Raw genomic sequence first — 27,025 nt, 5'->3', positions numbered from 1 at the left:
TTGGATTAATACTTTAACATACAGTTGACCTCCAATTAGTCCATAAACTATGTTTTCTCATATATATATATATATATTCAGTTTAAGGAAAGCCATATACTCTATAATCTTTATATGTAAATGTTTTAATTGATACAATGAAAGTTACATTAAAATTAAATTTATAATGTTTAAAATCAAGCAAAATCTGAACTGTTATTATGTGACATGAAAATTGTTTCAAAGTTCTAGTAGGGGATCATGAGATTATGTTCACTGTTCTTCAATTCTTGGGTGTTTGGCAGCAGCATTCTTTTTAACCAAAGCTGTAGTCAGAGCTGCATAACAGAAACTGAGGTCTATAGCAGCTACGCCACTGGACCAAGGATACATATTTAGTTAGCCATAGCCTCAGGGTGAAAATAAGCTTCCTAACAATGGGTCAGACATTCTTGGCACTGTGACACCTTTATTCTTTAACATTATGGGTCATCTTAACTCCACAGCTGATTTTCCAGACACACAAAAAGAAACTGTAGCTATTAAAAAGATGCTACAGCTGACAGCAATTCACAGACATGAGGGCACTTTACTCTCTCCCCCACCCTCAACAGTAAGCTTTCACCAGCTCATGTCTGAAAAACATCTTTGGATAATTTTCAGCGGAGAAACAATAAATCAGGGATGTCAGTGGCTGCGAGGGGAGAGCCTCCCAATTTTTATAAACAAAATCTTCAGTGCCAGTACTTTCAGGTTTGGGTGTAATTTTCCTAACTGACGTCTGTGCTGTGGTTGACTTGGCCATCTTCCACTCACTAGCAAATATTGGCGGGAAACGTAGATTTATGTTGACACCATACCAATGTGAAAACCTGATGCAGTGAAGAATTCAGCAGTCCTGCTGGGCATGGGAATGTGGTAAAGATAAGGTTCACCTAAAGAGTGTCACTGCCCTGTTTTTGGCTTAAGATGAAACTGACGAATGGCTCAAGAATCCTGCCACCAAAGCAGTCATGAGTCCAGAAGAAAGAGCAAAAATCTAAAATGATAATTAGTGATCAAACTCAGAAGGACTGTCACACTAACAAGACTGGAACAGGGCTGAGAACCACAGGACTGCTGAGAACCACGGCCCAGACTCCTGTAGACAGCCCCCTTCCCACCTCTTTACTCTACCCCTAGCTGAGAACCCAGGCTGTAACTGTTTCCAACTTTGGTCAATTGTCCCAAAATCTAGCTTCCTTGGTTCCATTTTAAGAGAGCAAGTCAGTAGGTCAGTGGACATAGGAGGACCCAGAACTATGCTTTATGAAGCATAGTAAGCTCCTGGTTTATACCAAATCTGTAAAACTGGGTGGTAGTCTCAAACCAGGCTTTGAGTAAACATAAGTTTCTTTCCTTGGCACAAATGTCTAGGGTGGTAACAACCCCTGACTTTATAAGAAACTATTGGTTGCTTTCTTAAGTGGCAGTGCCATTTGATACCTACCACCACTTGTTCTGCATGCTCAAAGCAGTTGAAGGTTCATTAAGCTGAGTATCTTTTCTCTCTATTCCCTACTTAGTACTTACATTTCCTCATAATTATGTTATCTAGTACTTATATTCCCTAGTACTTGTCTTGCCTAGTACTAGCTCTATATAAGAGTTACCCTACCTAGTACTCATGCACATTACATAATATGACAGAGGGCAAGAAAACTGGAGGTAATGTGAAACATCACAGAGGCACAATATGGGCACAGATGAGATCCAAGAACACCATGCGATAGGGCAGCAACTTTTCTATTCATCTGGCCCATTAACATGAGAGAAAGGAACAACAGACATCAGGTAAGACTTGGACAGGAACTGTGGCTTCTTGAGAGGTGGGTCTAGGTTGGCCATATTTTGAAATGAAAATCCCAGCACTAGAGCTGAAAGCTTAGAAATAATCACCATGAGATGGCTTGAGGACAAGTGTTCTTGATCTCTCTTCTGGGCCTGAGAAGCACACTACAGTGTAACTCCTCACTTGGTCATAAGAGTATCATTTACTTTTCTGGCGTTTCAAGAACTCAACATGACAAAGAAACTCCAGTAACAACATCTGTGGAGAGCAAAAACAGTATGTCTGCCTGTTCCTTACAGGATGGAAGTAGAGATGTATAAAACTTAAGAAAACACTATTATCCTTAAACATCTCAGAGGAGAAATGTAGTTTTGAAAAATACAATATAAAAATCATAAGGAAATAAGAAAAGTGTTTTGTACTAGTAGAATGTAAGGAAGAGGTCAAGCGACAGGGTGAGGATGGAAACTGAGAGAAGCAAGCAGGAATGGGCTCTCCACCAAACATGGGTGTTGGTAATGACAACTGCTGCAGCAGTACAGGGAGGCCAAAGGACAGCCTTAACTTTTTAGAGCCTTCAGATGATAAAAACATAACTAGAAAGCAAAGATGATTTGTGTGAGGAGACAAGACCTGATAAATGTTCCCCCATCCAGAAGGAACAATTACTGAAGCCCTTCTGCTCCCCTGTTCTCAACTTCATTCTTCACAGCAGAAGCAGACCATCAAGAGCCTGATACACCTCCTCAGCTCTAAGCTTCTGACCAATGTGGCTCTAATTTGAAGGCGTGTGGAATCAGGAAAGCACATGTGGAGAACAGGCCACAATCACCAACATCTGTCTCTGCTCAGAAATGGGAGTGCATCCTCCTGTTCCTCACCAGCTTGCCTTTCCCTTGAATGCACACATGCAGAGTTTAATGGCTAAGAATCTCCAGGCAGCATGTATGTGATTCTATAATGATGGGTCAGGATGACCCTGCTTGATCAATCACTTGGTAACATCACATTTAGTGAAACTCAGTGAAGCTGCAGTTCAGTCTGAACCATCAGTCAGTGCACTGGCTCCACTGAGGCTACCAGCTGCAACATTACAGCCTCTGCTTCCTTTCAAACCACATCAACCATCATGGTTTTGCCTTTAGCTTTCCAGCATTTCAACATCCTTTTTCTTCTTTAATTTTTTAAAAGTATATGGCTTTTTGAGATAGGAGCTTGCTATGCAGCCCAGGTTGGCTCTAGCTTCCCAGGTACAATGACGGCAGACACACACACCAACGTGCTCAACTTCAGAATATCTAGGCTCCTTTACCTCCTTTTTGGTAGCAACACAATCTCCTTATATTATTACAGTGAGGATACCTGATCACTAGTTTTGTGCTTTCTGCCTGTGTCCTTCCCCACCATCTCCTTCCTTCTGCTTATTAGCTGCACCGACATCTTCCTTGAGTTTCTTTAAGCTAAATACTAAGAATGTATGTGAAAAACCTCAACTTAGTTTAAAAATATGAATTTATATAATTTATCAGTGTAAAAAATAAGGGAGGGTCCATTTTCTGCATTTTTATTTAATTTCTTTTTTCATTTCAATTTTTTAATTGTACAGATATTTTGGATGCATATATGTCTATATACCATGTGCATACTGAACATTTCTTTCCCAATTTTACAAAATTAGGTATTTGCAACTGAGTTATCTATTTTCAAAAATATTTACATATAAAGGCTATTAATATTTTAAACATTACCCACAATTCAACATGCTTTAAACATATTAACCATTAATCCTGGTACTCAGGAGGCAGAAGCAGGCAGATCTCTGTGAGTTCAAGGAGACTCTGGTTTACACAGAAAGTTCCAGTACCCTGTCACAAAATCAAACAAATAATATTTATATACTCTACTAGTTCATTTATGCAATCTTCTTGCCTAAAAACAAGTTCATCCTAGACTCTTTTTTGTTAAAAGTTTGTACATGTTTTCATTTTCTTCCATTTAATGTCAGAGCAGAACAGACTCTTATGTGTGAAAGGGATAGATAATAAAAACTTCAGGCTGTAGGCTGAGACTCATTCTCGGTTGCAGACATCCAGCTCTGCAGCTACAGTGTCAAGAAGCTGCTGAAAACAAGAAAGTGAGTGTGCACTCTTCTAAGTCTAGGTGACACATGTAAGATATATGAAGTCATTATTTACTGTAGTTTAAGAAAGTAAAAGTCAAGCTAGCATTTCAAAAATACATCAGAACTACAGTGACCCAAACATGCTCTTACTGAAGACCAAAACTGCTTGTGTAATTTCTTATGACATGTTCATTTTATCAAGTAGAAAATTTGGCTTTGTTATAGTATGGGAGCAGGCCTAAGCATCTGCCCTGTTTCTCAGTGGACTTCTGAGTAAGTTACCATATAAGCCTGAATTGCTGACTCTAGCATATGCATAGGGCAAGCTGTTTACTTCTGTGTAACATTCCTATCTGGTCATCACTGATGAATATACACTGCTTTTCAATCAATTCACTGGAAGTATGAGGCAGATGATAATATATAATCTGCTAACAATGACAGTGCTATATCTTTATGTCTCATATATATGACAGAAACACACACACATGCACACACATACATACATACATACATACATACATACATACATACATACATACATACTGTGGAATGATTCTTTTTACACTGTGAAGATTTGTCACTCAAATTGGTTTAATAAAAAGCTGACTGGCCGGTAGCCAGGCAAGAAGTATAGGCAGGACAGCTAACCCGAGAATGATGGGAAGAAGAAGGATGGAGTCACAGGAGTTGTGAGCAGACACAGAGAGAAGCAAGATGGGCAAAGCATAGATAAGAAATATGGGTTAATTAAAAAAAAATAAAAGCTAGCTAGAAACAAGCCTGAGCTATCAGCTGAGCATTTATAATTAAAATTAAGTTTCTGAGTGATTATTTGGGAGAGTCTGCGAGACAGAAACTTGTGCATATTATATCCACCAAGAAAACGCCACATCTCCCTGTCTTGTGGTTGAGTGAAAACAGAATGGCTACAGCATTTTAATATCTAATATTTAAGTGTCTTAAAAGAAACAAACCAGAACAGTAAAAGCTGAACAAGGTGCTTCCAGTGTGTGAGATGTTCTTCCCAACTGCTTTAGTTAGAATTTCTATTGTTGGGTTAAAAACTACAATCAACAGCATCTTGGGGAGGAAAAGGTTGATTTCATCTTAAAGTTTGTAGTTCATCATTGGGGAATGTCAGGGCAGGAACTGATATAGAGACAGTGGAGGAGTGCTGCTTTCTGGCCTGTTATTCCTGGCTTGCTTTCTTATAGCACCCAGCACCACCATTCCAGGGGTGGGGCCACCCACAGTGAATTGAACTCTTCCACATCAATTATCAATCAAGAAAATAAACCATAAGCTTGCCCACAGATCAGTCTGGTGGGAGCATTTTTTTTCAGTCGATGTCCTCTTCTTCCAAAATGACTCTAGCTCATGTCCAGTTGACATAAAACTAGCCAGGACACCAATATCTCACAGATTCAACTTGTTTACCATTCATGGAAGGAGATTTCCACAGGGGAAAAACTGATTCCACTTATATCAGAATACTCTACCAAATGGAAAAGAGCAAACTGCCATGTGCCCTGTGCTGGTTTGACTGAGAATGGACCCTATAAGCCTATATATTTGAATATCTCAGAGCTTGTAGAGCTGTTTGGGGAGGATTAGGAAGTATGGCCTTTTAATAGGAAGTCTATTACTGTGAATGAGCTTTGAAATTTCACAAGACTCCAGTGTGCTGCCCAGACAGGGAGCTGAGGGTGCACTCCACTGAAGAGTTCTTAGGCAATGCTGGAAACATTAACGATGTCCAATTTGTCTTCCCTTAAAATTTTCATGAAAATACAGTCGAAAGCCTATTAGAAACTAAGAAACATTAGAATTCAGGAAGAATTCCTAGGATTTAAAGCACAGATAAAGACATTTCAGGACTATGGTTCCCAGTAAAAGCATTCAAGACACCCTAAGCTAATGCCAGCTTGGGGTATGGGTGATTTTGATGGGAAGGCAGTTACAGAAGCAGAACAGTAAGAGCTCTCTGCTGTTCTCTCTGCCTAAAGGAGGGAGTGGATGTTCCTCTCTTATACTGCAACTAGAGTTTTAAGGCAAAAGCTTTTCTCTGGCAGCCCTGTAAAAGGTGGGGTTGATCACTTGGTCTGACATCCCAATTAAAGGGATGAATATTGGTGACAAGCAGAGAGATAAGCTTAAACACTCACTGGGAAACAGAACAAATAAAGAGCCCCAGTGACCCGAGTTCAGCTCGAGGGTACCGGCACAAGCTTCAGGTTCAAGTAGAGAAAAGATGGGGAGGATTCTCAGATGTAAGGAGGCAGTCTTGGTGAAGATCTGGGCTCCATGACCACCATCTCAGTTCTGCTGTGCAAAATGATGTAAAAAATTGTCACTGTCATCCCCTGAGAGTTATCAACTTGGTTCTTAAAATATGATTAACTTTTCTCTAGGGTACATCCTTGCCTCATGGGCTAATAATGCCTTGCCCAGCTTTGATCTGACTTCTCTGTATGCCATTGGCTGCAAGGGGATGAGATGGGTTTGGGAAACAGACTCATCTTGAGTGATTTATGTGCCTATGCCCAAGCAGGGTTGAAGGTAAAGCAGACAGGTTGGTGTGCTTACCTATGCATGCAACCTGAGCACTCAGGAAGCAGAGGCAGGAGGACTGGAAGCTCAAGGACATCCCTGGCTATCTCGCGTGTGGAGACTCGCATCCCAGTCTGAGCTATGCGAAAAGACTTGTTCTAAGCTTTTCCTGCTGTCTCTTATTTCTTGTAACTGAGTCCAAGTAGCCATCTAGTGATTTTAAAAGGATAGAAAGCTGAGAGCAGTACTGAGCCAGTAGTGAATGTTTCCAACCTCTTCAGAAATCTGACCTTCAAATGAATCTTTGGCCACATAAACTTCACTAAATTGTGGAGTTATTCAAAATTAGACTGAATATGCAATCTTTTTTTTTTTTTGGTTTTTACGAGACAAGGTTTCTCTGTGTTGTTTTGGAGGCTGTCGGTCCAGCCCAGCCTCGAACTCACAGAGATCCGCCTGCCTCTGCCTCCCGAGTGCTGGGATTAAAGGTGTGCGCCACCACCACCCGGCTGAATATGCAATCTTAAATTGTTTTATTGAGTCAATAATTATTAAGGGTATGTTTGCACACCTGTGCATGCATATGTACACAGGAGCCAGAAGACAAGGTGGAATTTCCTGGAGCTGGAGTTACAGGTAGTCGTGAGTTAGTCCTTTTGAAGAGCAGAAAGCACTCTTTATATTTTTTTTGGTTCCTCACCTAGTTTACTCCATCACTAGATCCTTTAAATAAAAATCAAAGGACACTAGAGCATGACAATGCTGTGTTAAACCCTAACCTAGAGCTAAGAAAGTTTTAACCACCATTATTTAGTCTCCTTAAGGATCTCAACTAAAACTTCTTAAATTCTTCCCCATACTGATGCTAGCTCTGTGTGTATACAAACGCACAATATTCTGACTCCTTCTAAAGATTTCTTTGTTATTATAAGTAAAACTGAGAATTTTAACTATTTCTAAATTAATGTAACAGTCCAATGATCTAAGTCTATTTACAAAGTTGTATAGCCACCACCATTATCTGGTTGCAAACCTTTTCATTGTTCTTTATTCTCTTGCCCCTGCTCCTGGTGGACCTGGTTACTTTGAGTGTTTCACACAGAGAGAATACAATGCCTGATTTTTTCCCTTTAACACAATGTTCTCAAGGCTTATCCATGATGTACCATGGATTAAGTACTCCATTCCCTTTTATACCACATTTTGTTCACACATTCATCAGTTGATGGACATTTGGGTTGCTCTGACTTTTGAGCTATGCTCATAGTGCTGCTATAGATATATACTGCAAGGTTTGTCATGAATACTTTTTAAAAAACACTTTGGTATTTAATGGAATTCTTGGATCATATGAAAAGTCTGTTTAACTTTATGAGGGACTGCTAAACTGCTCTCCACAGGAACAGCATCATTTTATATCCTACCAGCACTGCATGAGGAGTCTACTTTCCTTACAAACTTGCCGGCACTTGTTACTTTCTAACTTATTGATGACAGCTACCCTGGTGGTACCACATGGCAGCTCACTAGGGTTTTGATTTGTGTTTCCCTAAGGGCTACTGATGCTGAGCACTTCACCACGCATTGACCATCTGAACAGTATTAGAAGGAATGACAGGTTCCATGGAATGGGAGGGTGTCCTCAGCTGGACAACAGAAGGAACTGAATTCTGTCAGCACCTCAAATGAGTGAGGTGACAGATGTTCCCAAGAGTCTCCAGAGGGAACACAGCCTTGCCAAGATCTTGATGCTAGTCCTATGGTATTCACATTGGACTTCTTATGACCTATAGAACTATAAGAGCTGGGTGTGAATCTTTCCTATGTCATATCCTAGCTGAAGACTACACAAAAAATCTTGTAGAGCCCTCTTCTCTCAAGAAATGACTATAATGGTAACAAATGGAGGAAAGAGACTACAGCAATGACTGGCACAGAGTAGAATTTCATTAAGTGATTTTGTTAATATAATATAAATTAAACTTAACATTGATATATTTTAGTAATGAAAAGAAGCATCATAGTCAAATACAGCATCAACAACAACAAAAATAAAAAAATAGTTTCAAAGGATGCTATCAAACTTAAAGACAATTTCTGTGACAGGAAAAAATATCTGCAGGTATTTATCCCAGGTATACAAATGGACTTTGGACTCCCATCCAACAATGTGAGATACACTCTCACCCTGAACTCTTGGGGGAGGGTCTAGACCCTGCCCTGGATGAAATGACAGACTATGGACACCCCCATGGAGGGCCTCACCCTCCCTTGGGAAATGAGGGTACATTGGGGGGTTTGTAGGAGGGCATGGGAGGAGGGGAGGGAAACGGAGTGGGACCTGGAATTAACATGTGAAGCAACCTTGTTTTTAATTTAAATTTAAAAATAAATAACAAAAGGTAAAACAAACAAACAAAAAGCTACATGAATGCCCGCAAAAAAAAAAAAAAAAAAAAAAAAAAAAGAAGTGGGTGAGATTTAACCCAAAACTACCCAGTGTTTTGAATGTCCTCCTTCAGGATCACCAAGGGCTCTTTGGTTCTTGGCCACGCAGAGCAGAATCTGATGAGAATTTTGTAAGCAACTTTAAGAGTATCCAAATTTAAGCCTTCTAGAAGCAAAGAGTAGTTTCAGAAATCATGAGCAAAGAGCTTGGACAGTTTGCAGAGAATGGTAACCACAGAGCCCAGGGAAGTAAGTCAACAAGGGAGGTTCTGGAGCCCGGGTGGGGGTGGGGGTGAGTTGGGAGTGGGGGGGCGGGGCTCTGGAGCCTGGAGTTAAGTCAGGAGTGGAGAGCAGAGTTCTGGAGCCTGGGGGGTGGGTCAGGAGTGGGGGGGTGGGGCTCTGGAGTCTGGGGGTAAGTCAGGAGGGGAGGCTCAGCCTTTTAAAAACACTGCTGCAGACAGAGCTGCTCTAGCCACCACAATAGACAATATTCTCTAAAACAATGAGCCAAAACAAACCTTTCCTCCCTTGTCTTTGCTTGTGACAAGTATGTTTGTTACAATAAAAAAAAAAAAAAAAACTATGGATTCATCCCTATAAATACCACACTAGCCAGGTGATAGCAAAGTAAGCACAGGATAGGACTGAAGACAAAACTCTGAAATACAGTATAAGAGTAAATAGGAGAAAGAAGCCTCCCCTCCAAAGAGCCTAAAGAAGAGCAGCACACATGGGTACACTCAACTACTAGGCTCTTGTCCTCTGCCTTTTCATTGCTTGCTGACTTTCTCTTTTAACTGAGGAATACTTTTTCTCAAAGATCTTTTACTAAGCCACCCCATTCCTTTCCAGTCATCTTTAATGAACACTCAGCCAGTGAATCACTGATATAGAAGGACATTCAGAGACTCTTCTTCCAGAAACATCTATCCAGGCAAATGGAGTAAGACATTCTGGCTGAAACTCCTCAGAACAAGGTAGCTGGGGGAGAGCCTTACTCCCAAAGGTAGGTTACACTGACAACAGGAAGCATTATTTCACCCAGTTTTCAAGGGGAGACATGAAGCAGAACATATCCTGCTACCAGTACAGTCTTCTCCAACCTAGTCAAGGAAGTTCTGAAACATGCTCATATAGATTTAATTAGAAATACTGAGTGAGTCTCTGGCTATGAACCAAGGATCAGAAGTAACAGGATCAATTTAAAAAAGCCACCTGGTAAATAACTGTCTTTCTGCAACACATAAAACAGAAGAAAGCATCTTCAAAAGGAGAGACCTGAAGCTAGTAAGTGTACTCTATTGGTCTAGAACACAAGAGGTCAAGGTGCATATTCTGAGATTACCTAACTCTAAAAACAAAACAAATAAAAAAATTTCATGGGGGAAATAATACAACAAAAAGGCCACCTCACTGGTACCCTTACTGCTTCCCAGAGCTTGCATCCTAGTGTCACCCAGAAGAGATGGCTCTCCTGTCACACACATGAGAGCACAACTATGCTAGTCATTACCACTGTCAGTAACTAGCCTCTGCCCAATAGAAAGTCAGCAAAGAGCATCTTTTCAAAAGTAAAAAAATTACATATAAAAGTAACGAGTTCTGATACTTTCTCAGAAGCCAGTGAGCCTAGAATGCCATAGACAAAATATACCTTGGGACTTGATAGCAAACTTTAGAGAGGTGAGCATCTTAGTCAAGGTTTCTGCTATTGCTGTGCTAACACACCATGACCTTAAACAACTTGGGGAAGAAAGGTTTAATTTCAGCTTACAACTCTTAGGTTATACTTCAATGCCGAGGAAAGCCAGGTTAGGAACAAAAACAGGGCAGGAACCTGGAGGCAAAAGCTGGTGCTTCCTAGAGAAATGTTGCTCACTGGCCTGCTCTTCTTGACTTGCTCAGTTTTGTTTTCTTATACATTCCAGGACCATATTCCAGGGGCTCCATATGCAGGATGTGACAATACCATTAGTTGAGAGAGGAAATCTACATAAGGAACAATGAGGGAGCCAGTTCTGGAGCTTTCTGAGTTATGCCAGAAAAGGACACACTTGATGAACTCCACAAGGCTTTCACATTTGCAAGGACTCTGAAGCTCTGTCCCTGCACTGATGTCCTTCTCTGCAAGCAGACTACAACAAGTCAAGGGAAGGAGCAGCCAAAGGAAGCCCACTGGGCTGTGGCCTTGACCTTCTGATGTACAGGATGATGGTGAGCATGGAGAATGTGTTCTAACTTTAACACATTGCTCCCTCATACCCAATACTTTTTGTTGCCCAGCAGGAATCTTGAGTAAACTACTTGATTTAAACAACATTTTGAAGAAGATTTCAGCACCCTGGACTTAGTGAACTATAGACATTGGAATTCTGGCCTGTTTCTGGGGTGCTTCTAAGTAAGCCAAAGAGGTAAGAGCAGGAGACATCTGAATGCAGGTGCTAAGAGGGCTCAGAACACAGGACCAAGTGCTTGCTTGTGTAGACATTTCCTCTACAAGCAGCAGAGCACGGCAGCAGATGGGGAGCTGCCCACTTACATACACCCTGCTCTCCCAGTAGCCCTTCTTTCTGATTCTTATGGTGAAGTCTTTTCCTCCTGTTTGCCTCCCCTGCCTGTGGTCATGACATCCAAATTCCATTCAACACTATCACATAAAAGTAAAAAATGAAGATCATGTAGTAGGCTAACAATGATGACTCTACTTACTTTTAAGTGTTGGGAAACAACTACGATTCAGAAATCCAATCTAGTTCCACTCACTTTTGAGATGTCAGAACACACTTTGAAATTGATGCATTGGGGTAACAATTATAAAAGTCTAGTATATGCATGGACTACACTACCTACCAAGGGAGGGGACATCAAGGACAAATAAAAGAGGGTTCCTGCCCTTTACGAATGCAGAATTTAATGAAAGCAGATGATTAAATAACTAATTATAAAAGCATTTGTAATGAAGGGACACACAAAATGTCAGGGACTCAAAGAGGGAACAATTAACTGCCTGAGAGGGTTGGAGCAGATTTATAAGGAGATGACATTTGAGCCAAACTGTGAAGGAAGGCTGTCATTCCACTGAGATACGGCACTGTGTGGTAGGCAAGGGGAGCCTAAGAATTCTGGGACTTGCAGTGTTTGAGTGGAGGTTATATGGGGAAAGAACAGGAAGAGGATACCAAAAAGGCAAGCTGGCACCTAACTTGTATTGCCAGGGGCTTGTGCTTTGTTGTTTGGGCAACAGAGAGCTCTCAGCCTCATTGTAAAGTAGGTAAATGACATGACTCACAGTGGTAAAAGCATAGTAAGATCAAGAGAAATAGGAGTAAAGTTGAGTTTAATACTTTTCTGAAATAACAAGGGACACATTTGCATTTGTGTCACCCTGCCATCCTGTATCTTTTCACTATCATGCCATCCAAGTGGGCAGTGAAAGAAGAAACATCCACACAGAAAGAAGACAAAGGTAGCTGGGACCTCAACAAAGACATATGGAAAACTACTTTTTCTCTTTAATTATTTGCCTTAGAAGTCACTAAGGAAGATGTAAAAATGTCACATGGAACTGACCCTGCTTGGATTCAGAAGGCAAAGAGCCATGCACAACCATATACAGCTTGTATGACAAGCAAAGCAATCACCCTTTCAGGACTACAGCCAATACTGAGATAAGCAGGGAAGGAAAATTAACATGGGCACCAGCATGCACAAACTTACAAGGCAGTGTGCTGAATGAGTAAAAACATAACTCTATTATATGGCATTCTGGAAAAGACAAAACCTTGATGTCAGAGATCACAGTATGGTTGAACGCGAAGACCAGAATGTGGGATGTTCTAGGTTCTTAGTCATACTTGTAGGTATCAAAAAATAGTCTAACTCAATCAGAAAGCAGTTTGACATTTTAAAAGAACAATGTCAAACACGAAACCTACATCCACAAGAACACTTACATTTTAGCAATACTAGCAGCTTGGTTTACAGTAGCCTGTATTAGTTACTTTTCTGTTTCTGTGATAAAAATCACATGACCAAAAAATGACTTAAGAAAGAGATTTATTTTGGCTTACAATTCCAAATGGAGAAGAGTTCATCATGGTGGGAAGCATGGCAGCAAGTGCAGCGACCAAAGCAGGGAGCTGAGAGTTTACACCCTCAACCATAAGCACAGAGCAGAAAGAGAACTGGAAGTGACACAAGACTTTAAACTCTGAACGCTCACTGCCAAGGCATTCTTCCTCCCAAACCTCCTCAAACAGCACCACCAAATAGGGACCAAGAGTTTAAATGCCGGAGATTATTAGGGATATCTCTTATTCAAACCACCAGAGTCAAAACTGAAAAAAAATGTGTATAAACATGAACAGATCAGTGCAAAAATGTAATTCATCAATAAAAATAATGAATTATTGAACTGGTTATCACTGTGAGGACATTTCAAAATATTGTGTGAACTAAAAAAGCCAAACAGAATAACCAAAGAATATCAACTATAGAATTTTTGAACTACAGTGGTTGAAAGATGAGTGATTGATTGCTGTGGTCAAGAGACAAGGCTAAGTTCAGAGAAGCAAAAAGGATCCTTTGCATAACAGAATTGATCTTAGACACAGTAACCACAGAAGAATGTATACTTACCAAACTCAAAGAACATACATTTTGTTGGAAAAAGTCCTGCATGTAACTAATTTTTAAAAATTTTAAAACAGCTTAAAATGTTTAAGATATATTAAACTTAAAAACTCAAAATGACACAGGTGGTACAATACATATATACTAAAGTCCAGAGCAAGGCCCCCAAAAGTACAAAGAGTCTTATTGGGATATAGATTTACAAAGGCTTTACTTTGTATCTTTAAAAATTATTTTAATAAGCAATAGCATTTTTCTAAATAAATACCTTCTAATGCAAAAAAAGAAAGAAAGAAAGCCAACAACTTAAAGTTGGCTACAAGCACGAGAAATCCATATTCATTTTCTTTTCAATCTTCATTATGCCCAGAAGAGCTAAGGACATTTAATAGCTACTATTCTTAATTCCTCATTCACTGGCAGAAAGCAGAGTATGAGAAGCTAGCAACAAAGGGATCTCCTGGTGTGGATGCTGTCCCTACACAGACCTCCACAAGACAGAAGAAACAACAGCTGGGCAGTAACAGTAGTACTAATGTTGATTATATGCTAACCAAGTACTAAGTGTCATGTTTATACTACCTTACTTATTTCTTACACAAATCTTGTAAACTCTGTGAATTAGATATCTTTATTTTGTAATCTAAACAATTACATTAAAGATCAAATAATTTAACACACCTACAAGCGCCCAATTCCAAACTTCTTGATACCATTCTGCCCTGCCAACCAGCACAATATTCAGAAGGTGCACTCAACTTAATTCCTTTATGTATCACAGGCCACACAGAGGAGAGAAATTAATTAAGATGTTTGAGAAACTGCTTGAGTACTTGGCCACCATGAGCCTTGGAAACAAAGCCTTCTGCTGCTCTCCTAGAACTGGCATTAAATTTCTAGATTAATTGAATTTGCCTCAGTTGCCATATGAAAACCAGGAGTCAGGTTTTTCTTTTCTTCTACTGGATATTTTCTGTGAGTTTTACAAGTACTTAAAAGGGGTGCAGGGCTCTGAAGGTGTCAGAGGAAGTAGGGCTATCTTTCCAAAGACTTAACGATCCAATAAGGCTTCACAGTCATGTTCAGTCACACTTCAGAATGAGAGTTCCTTAATGGTACCTTAGAAAGCCCTATCATCTCCCCTATTTCTACTTCAGTGAGTTATTTTCCCTTGAAACCAACAGACCAAGAAATAACACAGGTAACCAAGAAGGACCTACTATAAGATATGCACCACCCATAGGTAGGGCTGCTTCTGTGTAAGCCTGTTGCCTCTGCATGTCTCTGCTTGCTTTTATGTTCTCTCAGAAAGGTGAGTTCTTCCTGGGTACTGCTGCCCCAGAGAACCAATCTTTGTAACTCGTCTTTGTTCCTCAAGTCACATACGCTGGCTTACTTCCAGCCCTGGTGCTTTCTCTTTTGGGTGCCTGTTCTGCTTCAGCTTACTCCTTAGGACCTTATTCCTTTATCTGGTCTCTGAATTTGCCAAGAAGGAATCTTTAGGTTAGGGCACTGGATTTATTGGGGAGATTGCTCTGCAGGATAGGTTATAGCCAAGTTCTTAGTTTGTTTGTTTCTAAAACTGGAATATGCCCCAATTCCCTAAATCTGGATCTTTGCAGTCACTTGCTGCTGCCCTCCAGTGGCTGTCAGTGAGGTAGGTGTGCTGCCTTGGATTGAGTGGGTGCTCTCTAGTAGAGTTAGCACACCTGATGTCAGTGCTCAGAACCCGAAACCTTTCACTCAACTAGCACCAACACAGCCTCCAACAGCATGGCTGCTTGCAGTGAATACATCTTAGATGATTCCCCGTCTCTGTTCCTAAAGATGGGACTGTGTCAGAAACCCCTAAGTTCCAGACTAATGGGTATGAATATACACGCCAAATGTTAAATGCAGGACAGAGCTCCTGGATTGGCTTTCTTTGGGGGGGGGGGCAAAAAACATAGTGGAGTTCCTCAGTCTGTCTTGCAGGCTTCCCAGGCCTCTAAGATGAAGCAAAAGGAGCTCAGTGATACAACCTATGGACTAAAGCAGAAACCACCAAGAAGCTGCTATACTATGCTTGTAGGGCTTTACTCTCACAATCTGAAATGGAATATAACCCTTACTTGTGAGTTGACAGACATGGTAGGAAGCTATGGAGAGTGATGCTGACACTATACCCACAGTGAGTTACAATGGTCCTTCTGCTGGTGAAAAGAGCATAGGATTGTGGCAGACCATTTGTGGAAACTGCTATTCTGCCTTGCAGTAGAAAAGGTCTTCAGTACTCATCTAAGCTACAGTAAAACATGTAAACAGTCAATCTAACTCCCAGCTGTGGCCAGATGAGCTAATAGTAATAACAGATAATGATAACCTGAGAGGCCCATTAGCTAGAAGGACAAACCTAACGTATTTTTTTTCATGGGAAAATATGCCAAAAATGTGCTGTGTTGCTCCTGCATACCCCAAAGGGCTCTAACCAAAAGAACTTTGTTCTCTGTCTTCATGTATTTGCCATTTAAACACCATAAGCACCTTAGCAAGGTCCACAGAACATGACATCCATAAGCAGTGCTACCAAGCATACGAATAATTCACAGGAAAGGATCATCAAAGAAGCCAAAAGCTAACTACCTACCAAGTACAACCACACAAAGAACCAAGGGCTTATGTCCTACATTGCCATGAACTAGTTGTCTTCTTTGTCTGAAGGAATCAAAGACCCTAGAAAATACACAACAGAATTTATCAGACATTCCAGCCTCCCTTCAAGGACCCAACCTTTATTGAATGAATGAGTGAATACATGAATGAACAGTCTACCCCTGGTAAAACTACCATGGCTTTCATGCAGCTGTTTTCTACTACTAGTAGTCTTTCTCCGTTGACTCCCAGCCTCCTAAAGCAATTCCATAGAGACTTTTGTAATTAGAATTCCTCCATGGTGCAAAGATACTGAAAAGAACACAGCTTTCCTTTATCAACCCATTATCTTCTGACTTGGGCAGATGATTCCTGACCATGCATACACTCAGGTTTACACATAGTTAAAAGGGGTCCCTTCATGCAACAGTGCTTGGAAAGGGCTTCTACGGGTACTGAAAAGATCATATTCACTGTGCCCTATTTTAACCTATGCTGATCCAACCATAGCTTATATAAGGTTGGAGGTTGTGTTTAGTAAATATTCTCATCTGTCTTTTCACAGGGCAATGTCAGAAGATCTACCAACTGAAGAACAGGAGTTATTGCCTATCAGTTTTTAATTGATGCAGGAGGGCACAGGTATCGGGAAAACAAACAAAACCTCTGTTTCCAAAGACCACATTTTGAAATTTTGAAGTTAACTATCATTTTTACACTAGACTGCTGTCAACTCTAACTAAGTGTCCTTTTCTGAGAACCTGGGTATATCAGTGTACAGCAGGACTGTTTCTGCCCCAGAGGTCTTGTAGGAAGATTCTGCATCTGTGTCTAAAACTGAACAATAGAGTGGTGGCACACACACTGAAGAGCTAAAGAAAGTGGCATCCCCTTGAAGCACCAGGACTACCCGAAAAGTGACAACAGGAAGAGCAGGGAGCTGAAAGGCCAGAGTTAGATGTAAGAATGTAAGTCTACACTAGGGGTCCTATCTCCTTCACTACGCTCTGTCCACCTCTGATGATGTGGAGCAAGATGCTAAGCAGACATATGTTTCCTGAGTCTAGAAACTGGTATCTGTATCCAAATGCTTGTTGTGCCTATGTTATGACACATGTCCTGTAGGATTTTTTTTAATGACAGTGAGAGCAAGGAGATGGGTGCAGGTAGTCAGATAAACTATCACAATATACTTGTTCTGACCACCAAATGTCTTTGAAATACAAGCAATCTGGATTTCATGTCTGGTTTGTTTTCCCTACATACTCATGTCACTAGCTTAGTGGTACAGATTGTCTTTAACAGGACAGGCTGCTTTAAGGTTTATGGGAGGTCATCCTTTTGAAACTATAACAGTGTTGCCATCTAGAAATTCAAGTATAAAAATTATACATTTGGGTTATAAACAGTAGTAAACAAGTGTCATAATGTTTTAAGTAAGTTATGAGTTTGTTGGGCCATATTCAGAGCTTTCCTTCAAGCCATGGGCTACACACAGCAGAACCATTCCTTCCAGCCCTACTAGCCACATGCATCTTGAAGTCTACAATTTATCAATCTATTTGTCTGACTGGAGCAAATGACTCCTGAGCTTGTAGGCTGATACTCAGATTTATACAAAATTGGAAAGGACCCCTTTTAATCAAGGGCTTCTGTGAAAAAAAATTATTGATCCATATAGTTTCCTGGTGTGATAGTTTGAGTGAAAATGAACACCATAGGTGCATATTTAAATGCTTGTTCCTTAGTTGGTGAAAGTGTTTTGGGAAAGATTAGGAGGTATGGCCTTGTTGGAGAAGATGTGTCACTTTTTGGGCTTTGAAGTTCTGAAAGTCCATGCCAGGCCCAGCCTCTTTTTTCTCTACCTCCAACTTTTAGATCAGTTCTAAACTCTCATCTCCTACTCTAGTGCTATGCCTGCTTGCCTGATGCCATGGTGCCTGTCATGATGGACAAGGACACACTCTCAAACTGTAAGTAAGCCCTTAATTGAGTTCTTTTTTAAGTTGTCTTGGTCACGGTGTCTTTCACAGCAATAGAAAAGTAACTAAGACACTTGATAAAGGGGTCTCAACACTTCTCTCTGATGTCCTCCACTAAGAGTATCTCTTTCATGAACTCATTCCCTTACTACCAGCCTCCAGTACTGTTCTCCATTAGGAATCTTTGTTCCAGGCATGGTGATAAATTTTAATAATTCCAAAACTCAGGAGTTTGAGGCAGAAGGATTCAGAGTATAAGTCTAGCCTGGGTTATACAGTGAGGGCCTGCCAATAATAACAGTAAAGGTAACAGTAACAGTAACATTTTGGAAACTGTCTAAAAGCCCCTCAAATTCTAGCAGGCTCAGGTCTAATAGGAAGAAGCACTTGTGGGAGGTGGCTTACTGTTAACAACTTCTTGTTTGTGACAAGAAAGAAACTGATAATCTGGCACCTGAGGTGTCATGAAACATGGGCCTACCCATTCCTACCTGCCTCTGGGAAAGTCTCTCAGTTAGGCAGTAGTTTAGAATGGTTATCCTGTGGATCAGAGGGTATTTTAATGTGTGCTAGATCACAGAATCAGCCTTTGCTGTAAGTGGATTTCCTACTAAGACTAGTGTTTAAGTAATGAACAAAGGGAAGGTTCATCATAGGAACAACATAATGTTCATTATACATAGACACTTGATTTCAAAACAAAACCTTTGTTGAGTAGGATCAAGACACAATACGAAATAGGAGATGACATTGGGCAAAGGTTTCCTCTTCTAAAAAAAGTTACCGATTCCTTTTTACCTTAACAGAATTAGCATGATAATCTGTTCCACAACCACAATGAAATGGGTAGGCATCTGTTTAGGCACACTGTTGTTTTCAAGGCAGGCCCTGTGTCTGCAATGGAAATGCACTGTGTTTACTTAAGACAAAGGGAAGAAGTTGGGGAATAAGTGCCCTAGAGGGAATATCTGCAGCTCACTCTAAAAAAAGCCCAGATATCTTGGGATGGTTCAGAGTGGAAGTACCTTGCCAACAACTTCATTCAGGAGATCTGATGCAATGTCATAGTCTTGTTCATTCAGCTTTATAAAAATCTAACAGTAACTGTTGGGGCTAAGAAGCAGAGGATAAGGTGATTATTATCAAGGAAAGAATTTCTCAAACTGTTAACTGTTGGTCAGACATGGAGGGTGAACACTGTAAACTAAATAAAGAAAGCAAACATTTCTTTGGGGAGTTAGATGCCCTCACAGTGAATGTAAATAACATAACATCACTGTCAAATAGTTTAGGGTAGCACAATTTACAGCATTGAAGGAGGAGAATAAACAGAACATTAAAAAGAGATTCTCAAGGAAAGAAGAGAAAATAAAGACAAAATAAGAAAATTTAGGGGATAATAGTTAAAGAAGTTCCTAATATCCAAAAGGAATAGAGTCTACATTTGAGTTAAACCAATACATACTACACTGAAACACACACACACAGAGTCTAATTTTCTTCCACTTTTACTCTCCTTTCTATGAATATTTTATAGCTCTTTCTGCCTAAAACGATGCCCTGCCCCTGATTTCCATAAGTATTCCATTCCAGCTAGACTATGAGGTGCAATTATGTACCAGTGAACTGACCCTGGGAGAAGCTGAAGATGGGAGCAGGTGGTAGAAGTGACGATCTACTGGTTCTGAGAACAGACCTCAATCTGCCCACTTTCTCTTTTGGAAACATTGCCAAATGCTGTTGAGTAGGACTAGAGCAGGCTGCCTGTATATAAAACATCACATGGACAGAGAAGAGCTGGCCCCAGACACTGAGAGCCTCTAGACTGGTCAGTCTTTTCAATCCAGCAGCTGACGGAGTAGGGAGACATGCTCAACTTCCCAGAATTGCTGATTAGAAGAATCCTGAGCTCCACACATGGTTCAAGCCAATATGTTACAGGAGTCAAACAACTGAAATACATACAATGTTCTAATGTCTCTAAGACAATACTTATCACAACATGGCCCTATTACAATCAATGACTTGGTGATCACCATTTGCCCCTTTGGGAGAAGTCACAGTAACACTCAATGTGTTCTTGCAGTGCATCACTTAAGCATAGTGGGCACTCAGAGTTTGATGAAATGAACTGAAACAAAAATCCAGTGCTGGTGTTCAGCAGTATTTTTACTTCATGTTTTGCCACAGAACTGTTAAAAAGTAAAAAGCCACTAAGAATCTACTACTGTCCCTCTATTAAATTCTAAAGATTAATAACTAAAGGACACCAGTTCCAGGAGTGTAGATAACATATTAAAATATTTCATTAAATGAGGGTTTATTTTGTCCTCAAACTTTAACATTACCAAAGCTTGGAAGCTGAAAGAAATGTACACATATTTTTTCATGAAACTGTCCTGAAATTGAACTTTTATAACATATAATATAAAATGCTAAAAAAATATCTTTCAATTGGTACTGTATAGTTCATTATTATTAACAGCAGATTTTCTAATCCTAGAATCTCAACAAATGAAAAGTATATGTCAATATATTTTAACTCTGAAACATCATGAAAGCTTGTATATTCAAAATGTCATTTCACTTTTCACCTTAAGAAGTAGAAAAAAATGGAAATACAGTAAGTGAAAAAGGATGAATAGCTTTATGATCCACATCTAATTTTCTTTCTAATTAAACTGCAGAGCTTTTAAATGACACTCTGCCATTACAGACTATACAGAGACTTTTTCATCAATGTCCATGTTTTGAATATGTTTTAAATTATCACTCACTCAATTACATCTGAAAGTCGAACACAAAAGAACATGAGCGCATGATCTGCATGATACACTCAGAAACCAGGGAGGCAAACAGCCAGTATTTGAGTTGAAGTGGGAGAGCATGCACCCTAAAGCACACCAGGACAGACCCCTTCTCATATGGGCATGCATGCTACATTCTGCCTTTTATGGAACTCTGCTTGGGCCAGGTATAGTTATTGCCTGACATGGCTACTGAAATCTTAAAATCATAGTACTGTTATGTGTGACTGCTACAGGAAACCCCCACAAGACTGGGCTCTTGTACATTCCTCTTGGAAATAGAGAAGGGCTTATGATTTTCCTCTCTAAAGATATGTAAACACTTAACAATTGCTGGGGCAGAGGCAACTTGGCTTAGCTGCTGTAAGTTGCCCATGCTCCCTGTTACCAACCCATTAATCATTCTCCTGTTAGTTATTCCAGCTAGAAATGGGTGGAATTGTTTTGTTTTGTTGGGGGGGTGTTGTGTGTTTTATCTTGGGTATGCACATATTTAATCAGGAAAAGTCACACAACATTTGCTTTAATTTTCACTTTTGGTGCTTCTACTACCATTTAAAAATTTTTTGTTTACTATTATTATTTGTGCATGTGCGTGTGTGACTGCGTGCGCATGCATGTGTGCTTGCGTGTGTGTGTGTGTGTGTGTATGTGTGTGTGTGTGTGTGTAAGTAGTGGGTGTGCACTTACTATCATGGAGGTCAGAGAATTATTTTGTGAAGTCAAGTCAGTTCTCTCCTTCCACCTTTACATGGATTCCAGGAAGCAAACTCAGGTAGGTTTCATGGCAAATGCTTAACTTGCTGAGCCACTGTCCTATTCCCTGCTAATTCCATTTACTGTTTTGATCTCTAACTTATAAAGGTCTAATGATTAAGTATGTTAATAAGCTAAATAATGAAATTAGAAACTAAAAAGGTTTAGACATCTGTGAGAATGCTAAAATCTATGAGTTGACACATTTGAAAAAAGAACAGAGCTAGGAAAAGCCCTGCCTCCAAGTTTAGTTCATGAAACCACCATCTAAAGGCCAGGCAGGAAGCTCTACTGTGTGGAGAAAAGACACCTGCATCAGTAAAGGGGACACCGGCAACATAAAGGACAGACAGCCAAAGCTACCACTTCTGAAACAATGAACACAAAATCCAAGGGCTGTCTCTGAGCTAGGTTATGGCCATATTCATGATAATGAGGCTACCTGAGGTGAACTTGTTGCTTTGGGAAGAGTTTTCTCCAAGGGAGTCAGAACTCACCATCTGGGTTGGGTTTTTGGAAAGACGGAAGGAGCATGCCAAGTTCTTATTGTACAATTTTAAGGCTAGTCTCTGACCCCCAATTTAAAATTCAGCTTTAGGATTGTGAGGGATTCAAAGAACAGGATACTCAACCATGTCTCATCTTATGTTAAGTCTCCTATAGTAAACAGGAATTCTCCTGGTAGTTTGAACATCTGGGCATGGTCTAGATGAATGAAAAGAAGGAGCTGTTTTCAGAGCAGGATGTGAAATGATCATTTTGTGGTATGTCAGCCTATCTACTAGCACAGTCTTAAACTAAGGACACTGTTCAAATCATCCAGGTTGGACATTATCCCTTTCCAACTGCTATAACAGAGAAAGATGCAAGTAGAATTTAGAGACACATGGAATAGGAAGATACACAGTCGGTCATTATCAATTAAATTTTATGTTTAGGCTTTATCATTTAAACATCATAAAAGAAACTCTGAGAGTGGGAATGCAGTACAAATAGGGACTTCAGCATCCACACCACCACTGCACACCTGGAGCTCATGCGTACTTGAGCATTCACCCCTGGCTCAGGCCCACCTTACCCTGGATGTGATTTCCCACTTAACCCTAAGATTACATTTTCTGTCAACACTAGTTGTTTTCTATAGGTGCCAAAACCACAAACTAGTGATAATGACATTTCCTTTGCATAAACAGTGAAAAAGGATAGACTTTTTTTGGATATGTTCTTCCAATGAAAATCATTTTCTGCTTTCCAAGAAGCATGAACTGGCTTAGAAGTTTCAGAGAATAAATTGGAAGGGAAAGGAATGGATCCCCACTGAACCCTACAACAAAATCTCAATCTTTCCATCTTAGATCAAAGGCTAAAATCTGGGCACATCAGACCTACAGGTGAAAGGTGTTCAGTGTGGACGGGGACAGCTCCATTTCTGACAATGCTAGGAAGTCTTATGAAAACAAGTCCCCAAACCAGCCCCTAAATATTAAGCTGACACACGTTTCTGGAACGTGGTCTGAATCCTCAAACCTTGCAGGGTCTATAGACACATGATTCTGCGGAACAGGGCTTTCTGGAATTGTCATCGATGACAGATTATACTGCCCATCCACAAGGGTCCAGGGCTAGCTCAAGCCATCCATTATGGGTTAAAAGCTATTCCGGCAGGAATCCAGTCACAGTGGTAAGGAGGTTACCCAGACAAGAGGTCCTACAGCTTTAAGAAACACTCTGGGCATCTACAAGTTTTCAGAATGCAAACTATGTCAGCTCTGAAAACAAGAGGCACTGCATCATATTGGCAGGAGAAACAAAGCCAGCCCCCCTTCTAAAACAGACAAAAAAAAAAAGATTGTTTTAATAGGAAAGAAGCATCAGTCATTGATGCTTACTTCATTTGCACTTTCTATCCAACCCCATCCATCTTCAGAGTGAAGAGATGACAGCACAGTTACACAGTTACAGCTCTCCCTTTTGGCCCCCACCCATCTTTTTCTACTATACCCAAAACACCAGGGCCTATCAATTCACCCACCCTTTCCAGTCTGCAAGAACAGCCCTACGGGTGGCCTTTCTATCTTGTGAACTTGTCAAGGCTCAGGTAGACATAAGTGTCAGCCTTCATTATGATACTGTAACAAAACTTCCCATCAGGCTAGCATGACTGGTTAGAACCTTTGCAAACCATCTTCAAGCACGACCACTCTGTTGCTGATGGCTGATCACATTATACACAGGAGGCAATAGAAGGTATGAGGCAGCAGGAGAAAGCCAACATACTGGACTAACAACCCAGAAAGGAAAACATTTCATTTTCCTTTGACACTGCTGGCCACATTATCCAGACACAAAGTTCTTCAGGCGGGCCGTCTCTGCATCAGTGCACCTGCTTAGCATGGGTTTGACGAGTCATCTTTTCGCTGTGTCTGGAGAAGTCAATGGCCACACAATGGATCGCATCACTTGAGGGTCACTTGAGTCCCTCTACTTTGTGGATCCCTCTTCCCACCCCCTGTCTTCCCTTCTACTCACAAAACCTTTACTCCACCATAGCTTAGGATCTCAGATAGCTAAATAAAAGAGGTGGCCTCAAACACAGGGAAAAGCCCTTAGGTCTCCAGTGTGAATCACCAATGCCAACCCCCCCCCTCTTTTCCTTAAGACCTGATGGTCTTCAGTCACACATCTTAAAAGAAAAACAAAAAACAAAAACACAAAGACTTACTTGTCTCAAGTCGATGAAGGCCAACTGCAGCGTGTCCTCCTGGAACCCAGGCACCGGGCCGGATCTGGCAAACTCTGTGGGAAAGAAAAGAGGATAAAAAGCGCCTTTAACTAACCATGGACAGGGAGATTGGCAGACGGATGACAGGAAAGACAAGAGAGACTGGGGGAGAGGAGGACTGAGCTTCTAAGGAGTCATGTCTCTCTCCCTTCAGCTTCTTTGTTGGCCCTTCAAAATTCGTGTCATCAAAACACCATTAATTCCAGCATCCTGACAGCAAGGAAACTGTACTAATTCGACCTGAAATTTATTCCCATGAGCCTCACTGGGCTTCAGAGTATTTGTTTTGTGAATGGACAAACAACTTGCAAAGGAGGAAGGGAGGGGGAAGGAGAAAAAAGTTTTTCCTCTCAACACAATAAAATCTTCAGCTGAGAAACTCTTTTCAGTTCCGAAAGCTATTTATATTTCAGATCGCTGAAGGAATTTTCTAATTTCACGCTTGTCACCTCATTCCCTAAGCATTTATCAAAAATATTCCCTGCCACATCATTAATTATTCCCTCACTGATTATTTGTATTATCTCATGAGTGCCAACGTCCTACACAACACACACGCATGCATACCACTAGCAGCATCAGCTGCTGCTGTTGCTCTAATCAGAATTTGGCTTTAAAAAGCAAAGAAGTTTGGCAGATATGACGATGCCCACCTGGATGAAGCTTATTGCAAATGTTAAGGGGCATTTGCATATTCTTATCGTTCTACTGCAGTCTTTGCCCTTGACTTCATTTTCATGCTCCTTTATAAATTCCATCTTTTCTTCCTCCACCTCTTAGGCTCAAGAGGCCCACATGGATGCTATTTACAGTTACAGTAGCACCTTGAGACCATGATCCCTTATAATTCTGGCTTTAACATTAATAAGAAAGAAATGACACAGGGCTACAGGGACAAATGTTAGTATTGGTTAAGAATGTCAAGTTTTATCGTCCCTGAGTTCTGCTTATTAGGAAATCAAAAGGTCTGAAGTTCCCTCCACACTGACAAGCACATAGCACAGTTAAGATCTGGATAGTTACTATATTTTCAGTTCTTCCTGTCAAGTCAAAGCATGATGGACATTTCATATCTGACTACTAACTACAGGAAAAGCAGCTCTAGTACTTAAAAACATGAAACACATATAACCCAAGTTAGAATTTTAGAACCCATAGAACTGGCAAATATTTTTATTTTTCATATATAGCTAGAAAACTAGATTACTCTCTACTTAGGTTAAATTCCAATGATGATGTGTGAACAATGGTTGCTGCCCGCTTGCCTATGTTCCTCCCTTACTACCCATTCTGAAACCATAACATATTTACAAAAAGTCCTTGCCTCGGTTTTAAAAATTAATCCCAACAACTTAGACTGTAGAGACAAGGGAACATAGTAAACTAATTTAAATATAGTACAAATGTGCTATATACCTACACATAAAATGCTCATATTGTAGACATTTCAAATAAAACGATGCATAAATCTGTGTGATGGTTTTGCTCTGCATCTGTATGTGTTGTTGATTTCAGTTGTGAATTCTTCTTTGACTCATTCCTTGTGTTTTCAAGTCTCACATCTACAGGAATTTCCCTTTTCCTTCCCCTATTCATTTCTATACACCCCTGTGACAAGAGAAGATGAATTGTGTGATGCCAACATTTTAAATGTCTTGGGATTAGCTGTGCACCCTAAGGTGTGGCTGCATAAGGAGGTTTTCTGTGCACTTGAGAAGGATGTGCCCTGTCATTGTAAGGGGGAAGTGTCAGATACACATATTTCAGATGTAGATGATTTACAGCCCTGATCAAGTCTCCCATGACAATCCTGAGCCAAAATTTTAGTATTCAACCTAGCATTGTTTGCAAAGGTATTTAGATTTGTTCCTCATGTATGTTAATGCCCATTCTGGGATCTGTGTAGCAGTTACTTTTCTTTTGCTGCAATAAAATACCATGACCAGGGTCGGGGGGAGGATGCATAAAAAAGGAGATCAACTTCAAAAACAGTCAGCCTTAGTAAAGTTAATTTGCTTTGAGAAGAAAACTCACATGGCACTTAGAAACCAACATTATCTATAAGAGGACTAAGAAACCCAAGTTTCAAAAGAGTAAAGTTCTAAAACTGTACAAATATTTGGCGACAAGCATGCTAATGGAAAGCTTGATAGAGAATACCCTGTACATCAACAGTGATGTGCAGTAAGCAATAAAAAGAATCCTATCTGGTAACCCACTGTGCAGGAACTGTGCATCTCAAACTTACAATTGCTTCACATGATGCGCTTATTGACAGAAGTTATTTGAATTACAGCTATGGCTTCTTGTCTCAAGAGCCCTGTTAAGTGTTCATTGCACATACTTCCTCCAAGATAGACAGAGTACCTCAAGTAGTCCTGTATCATTCAAGTCAATGCTACCTCATTTAAAACATTTCAAATCCTCTCTATCAGGAGGAGCCCTAGTTGAGTGAAATACACAGCTATTGAGATCTTCTGCTACCCTGTCTATGTCCCACTG

General features: G+C 40.4%; 1 protein-coding gene across 4 annotated transcripts in view; it reads right to left on the bottom strand.

The window, feature by feature from the left end:
• Window positions 1-27,025, bottom strand: part of Exoc6b (exocyst complex component 6B) — a 437,176-nt gene that overhangs the window by 91,178 nt on the left and 318,973 nt on the right. For all 4 annotated transcript variants that reach the window (XM_040738232.1, XM_040738230.1, XM_040738231.1 and 1 more), the window contains one exon: window positions 24,464-24,537. In XM_040738232.1, coding sequence (XP_040594166.1) covers window positions 24,464-24,537 — 74 coding nt within the window. The remainder of the gene's footprint in view (window positions 1-24,463; window positions 24,538-27,025) is intronic.

The sequence above is a fragment of the Mesocricetus auratus genome, unplaced genomic scaffold (assembly GCF_017639785.1).
Source record: "Mesocricetus auratus isolate SY011 unplaced genomic scaffold, BCM_Maur_2.0 Super-Scaffold_100676, whole genome shotgun sequence".
Taxonomy (NCBI): domain Eukaryota; kingdom Metazoa; phylum Chordata; class Mammalia; order Rodentia; family Cricetidae; genus Mesocricetus; species Mesocricetus auratus.
This window is presented reverse-complemented; position numbering and strand designations above follow the sequence as displayed.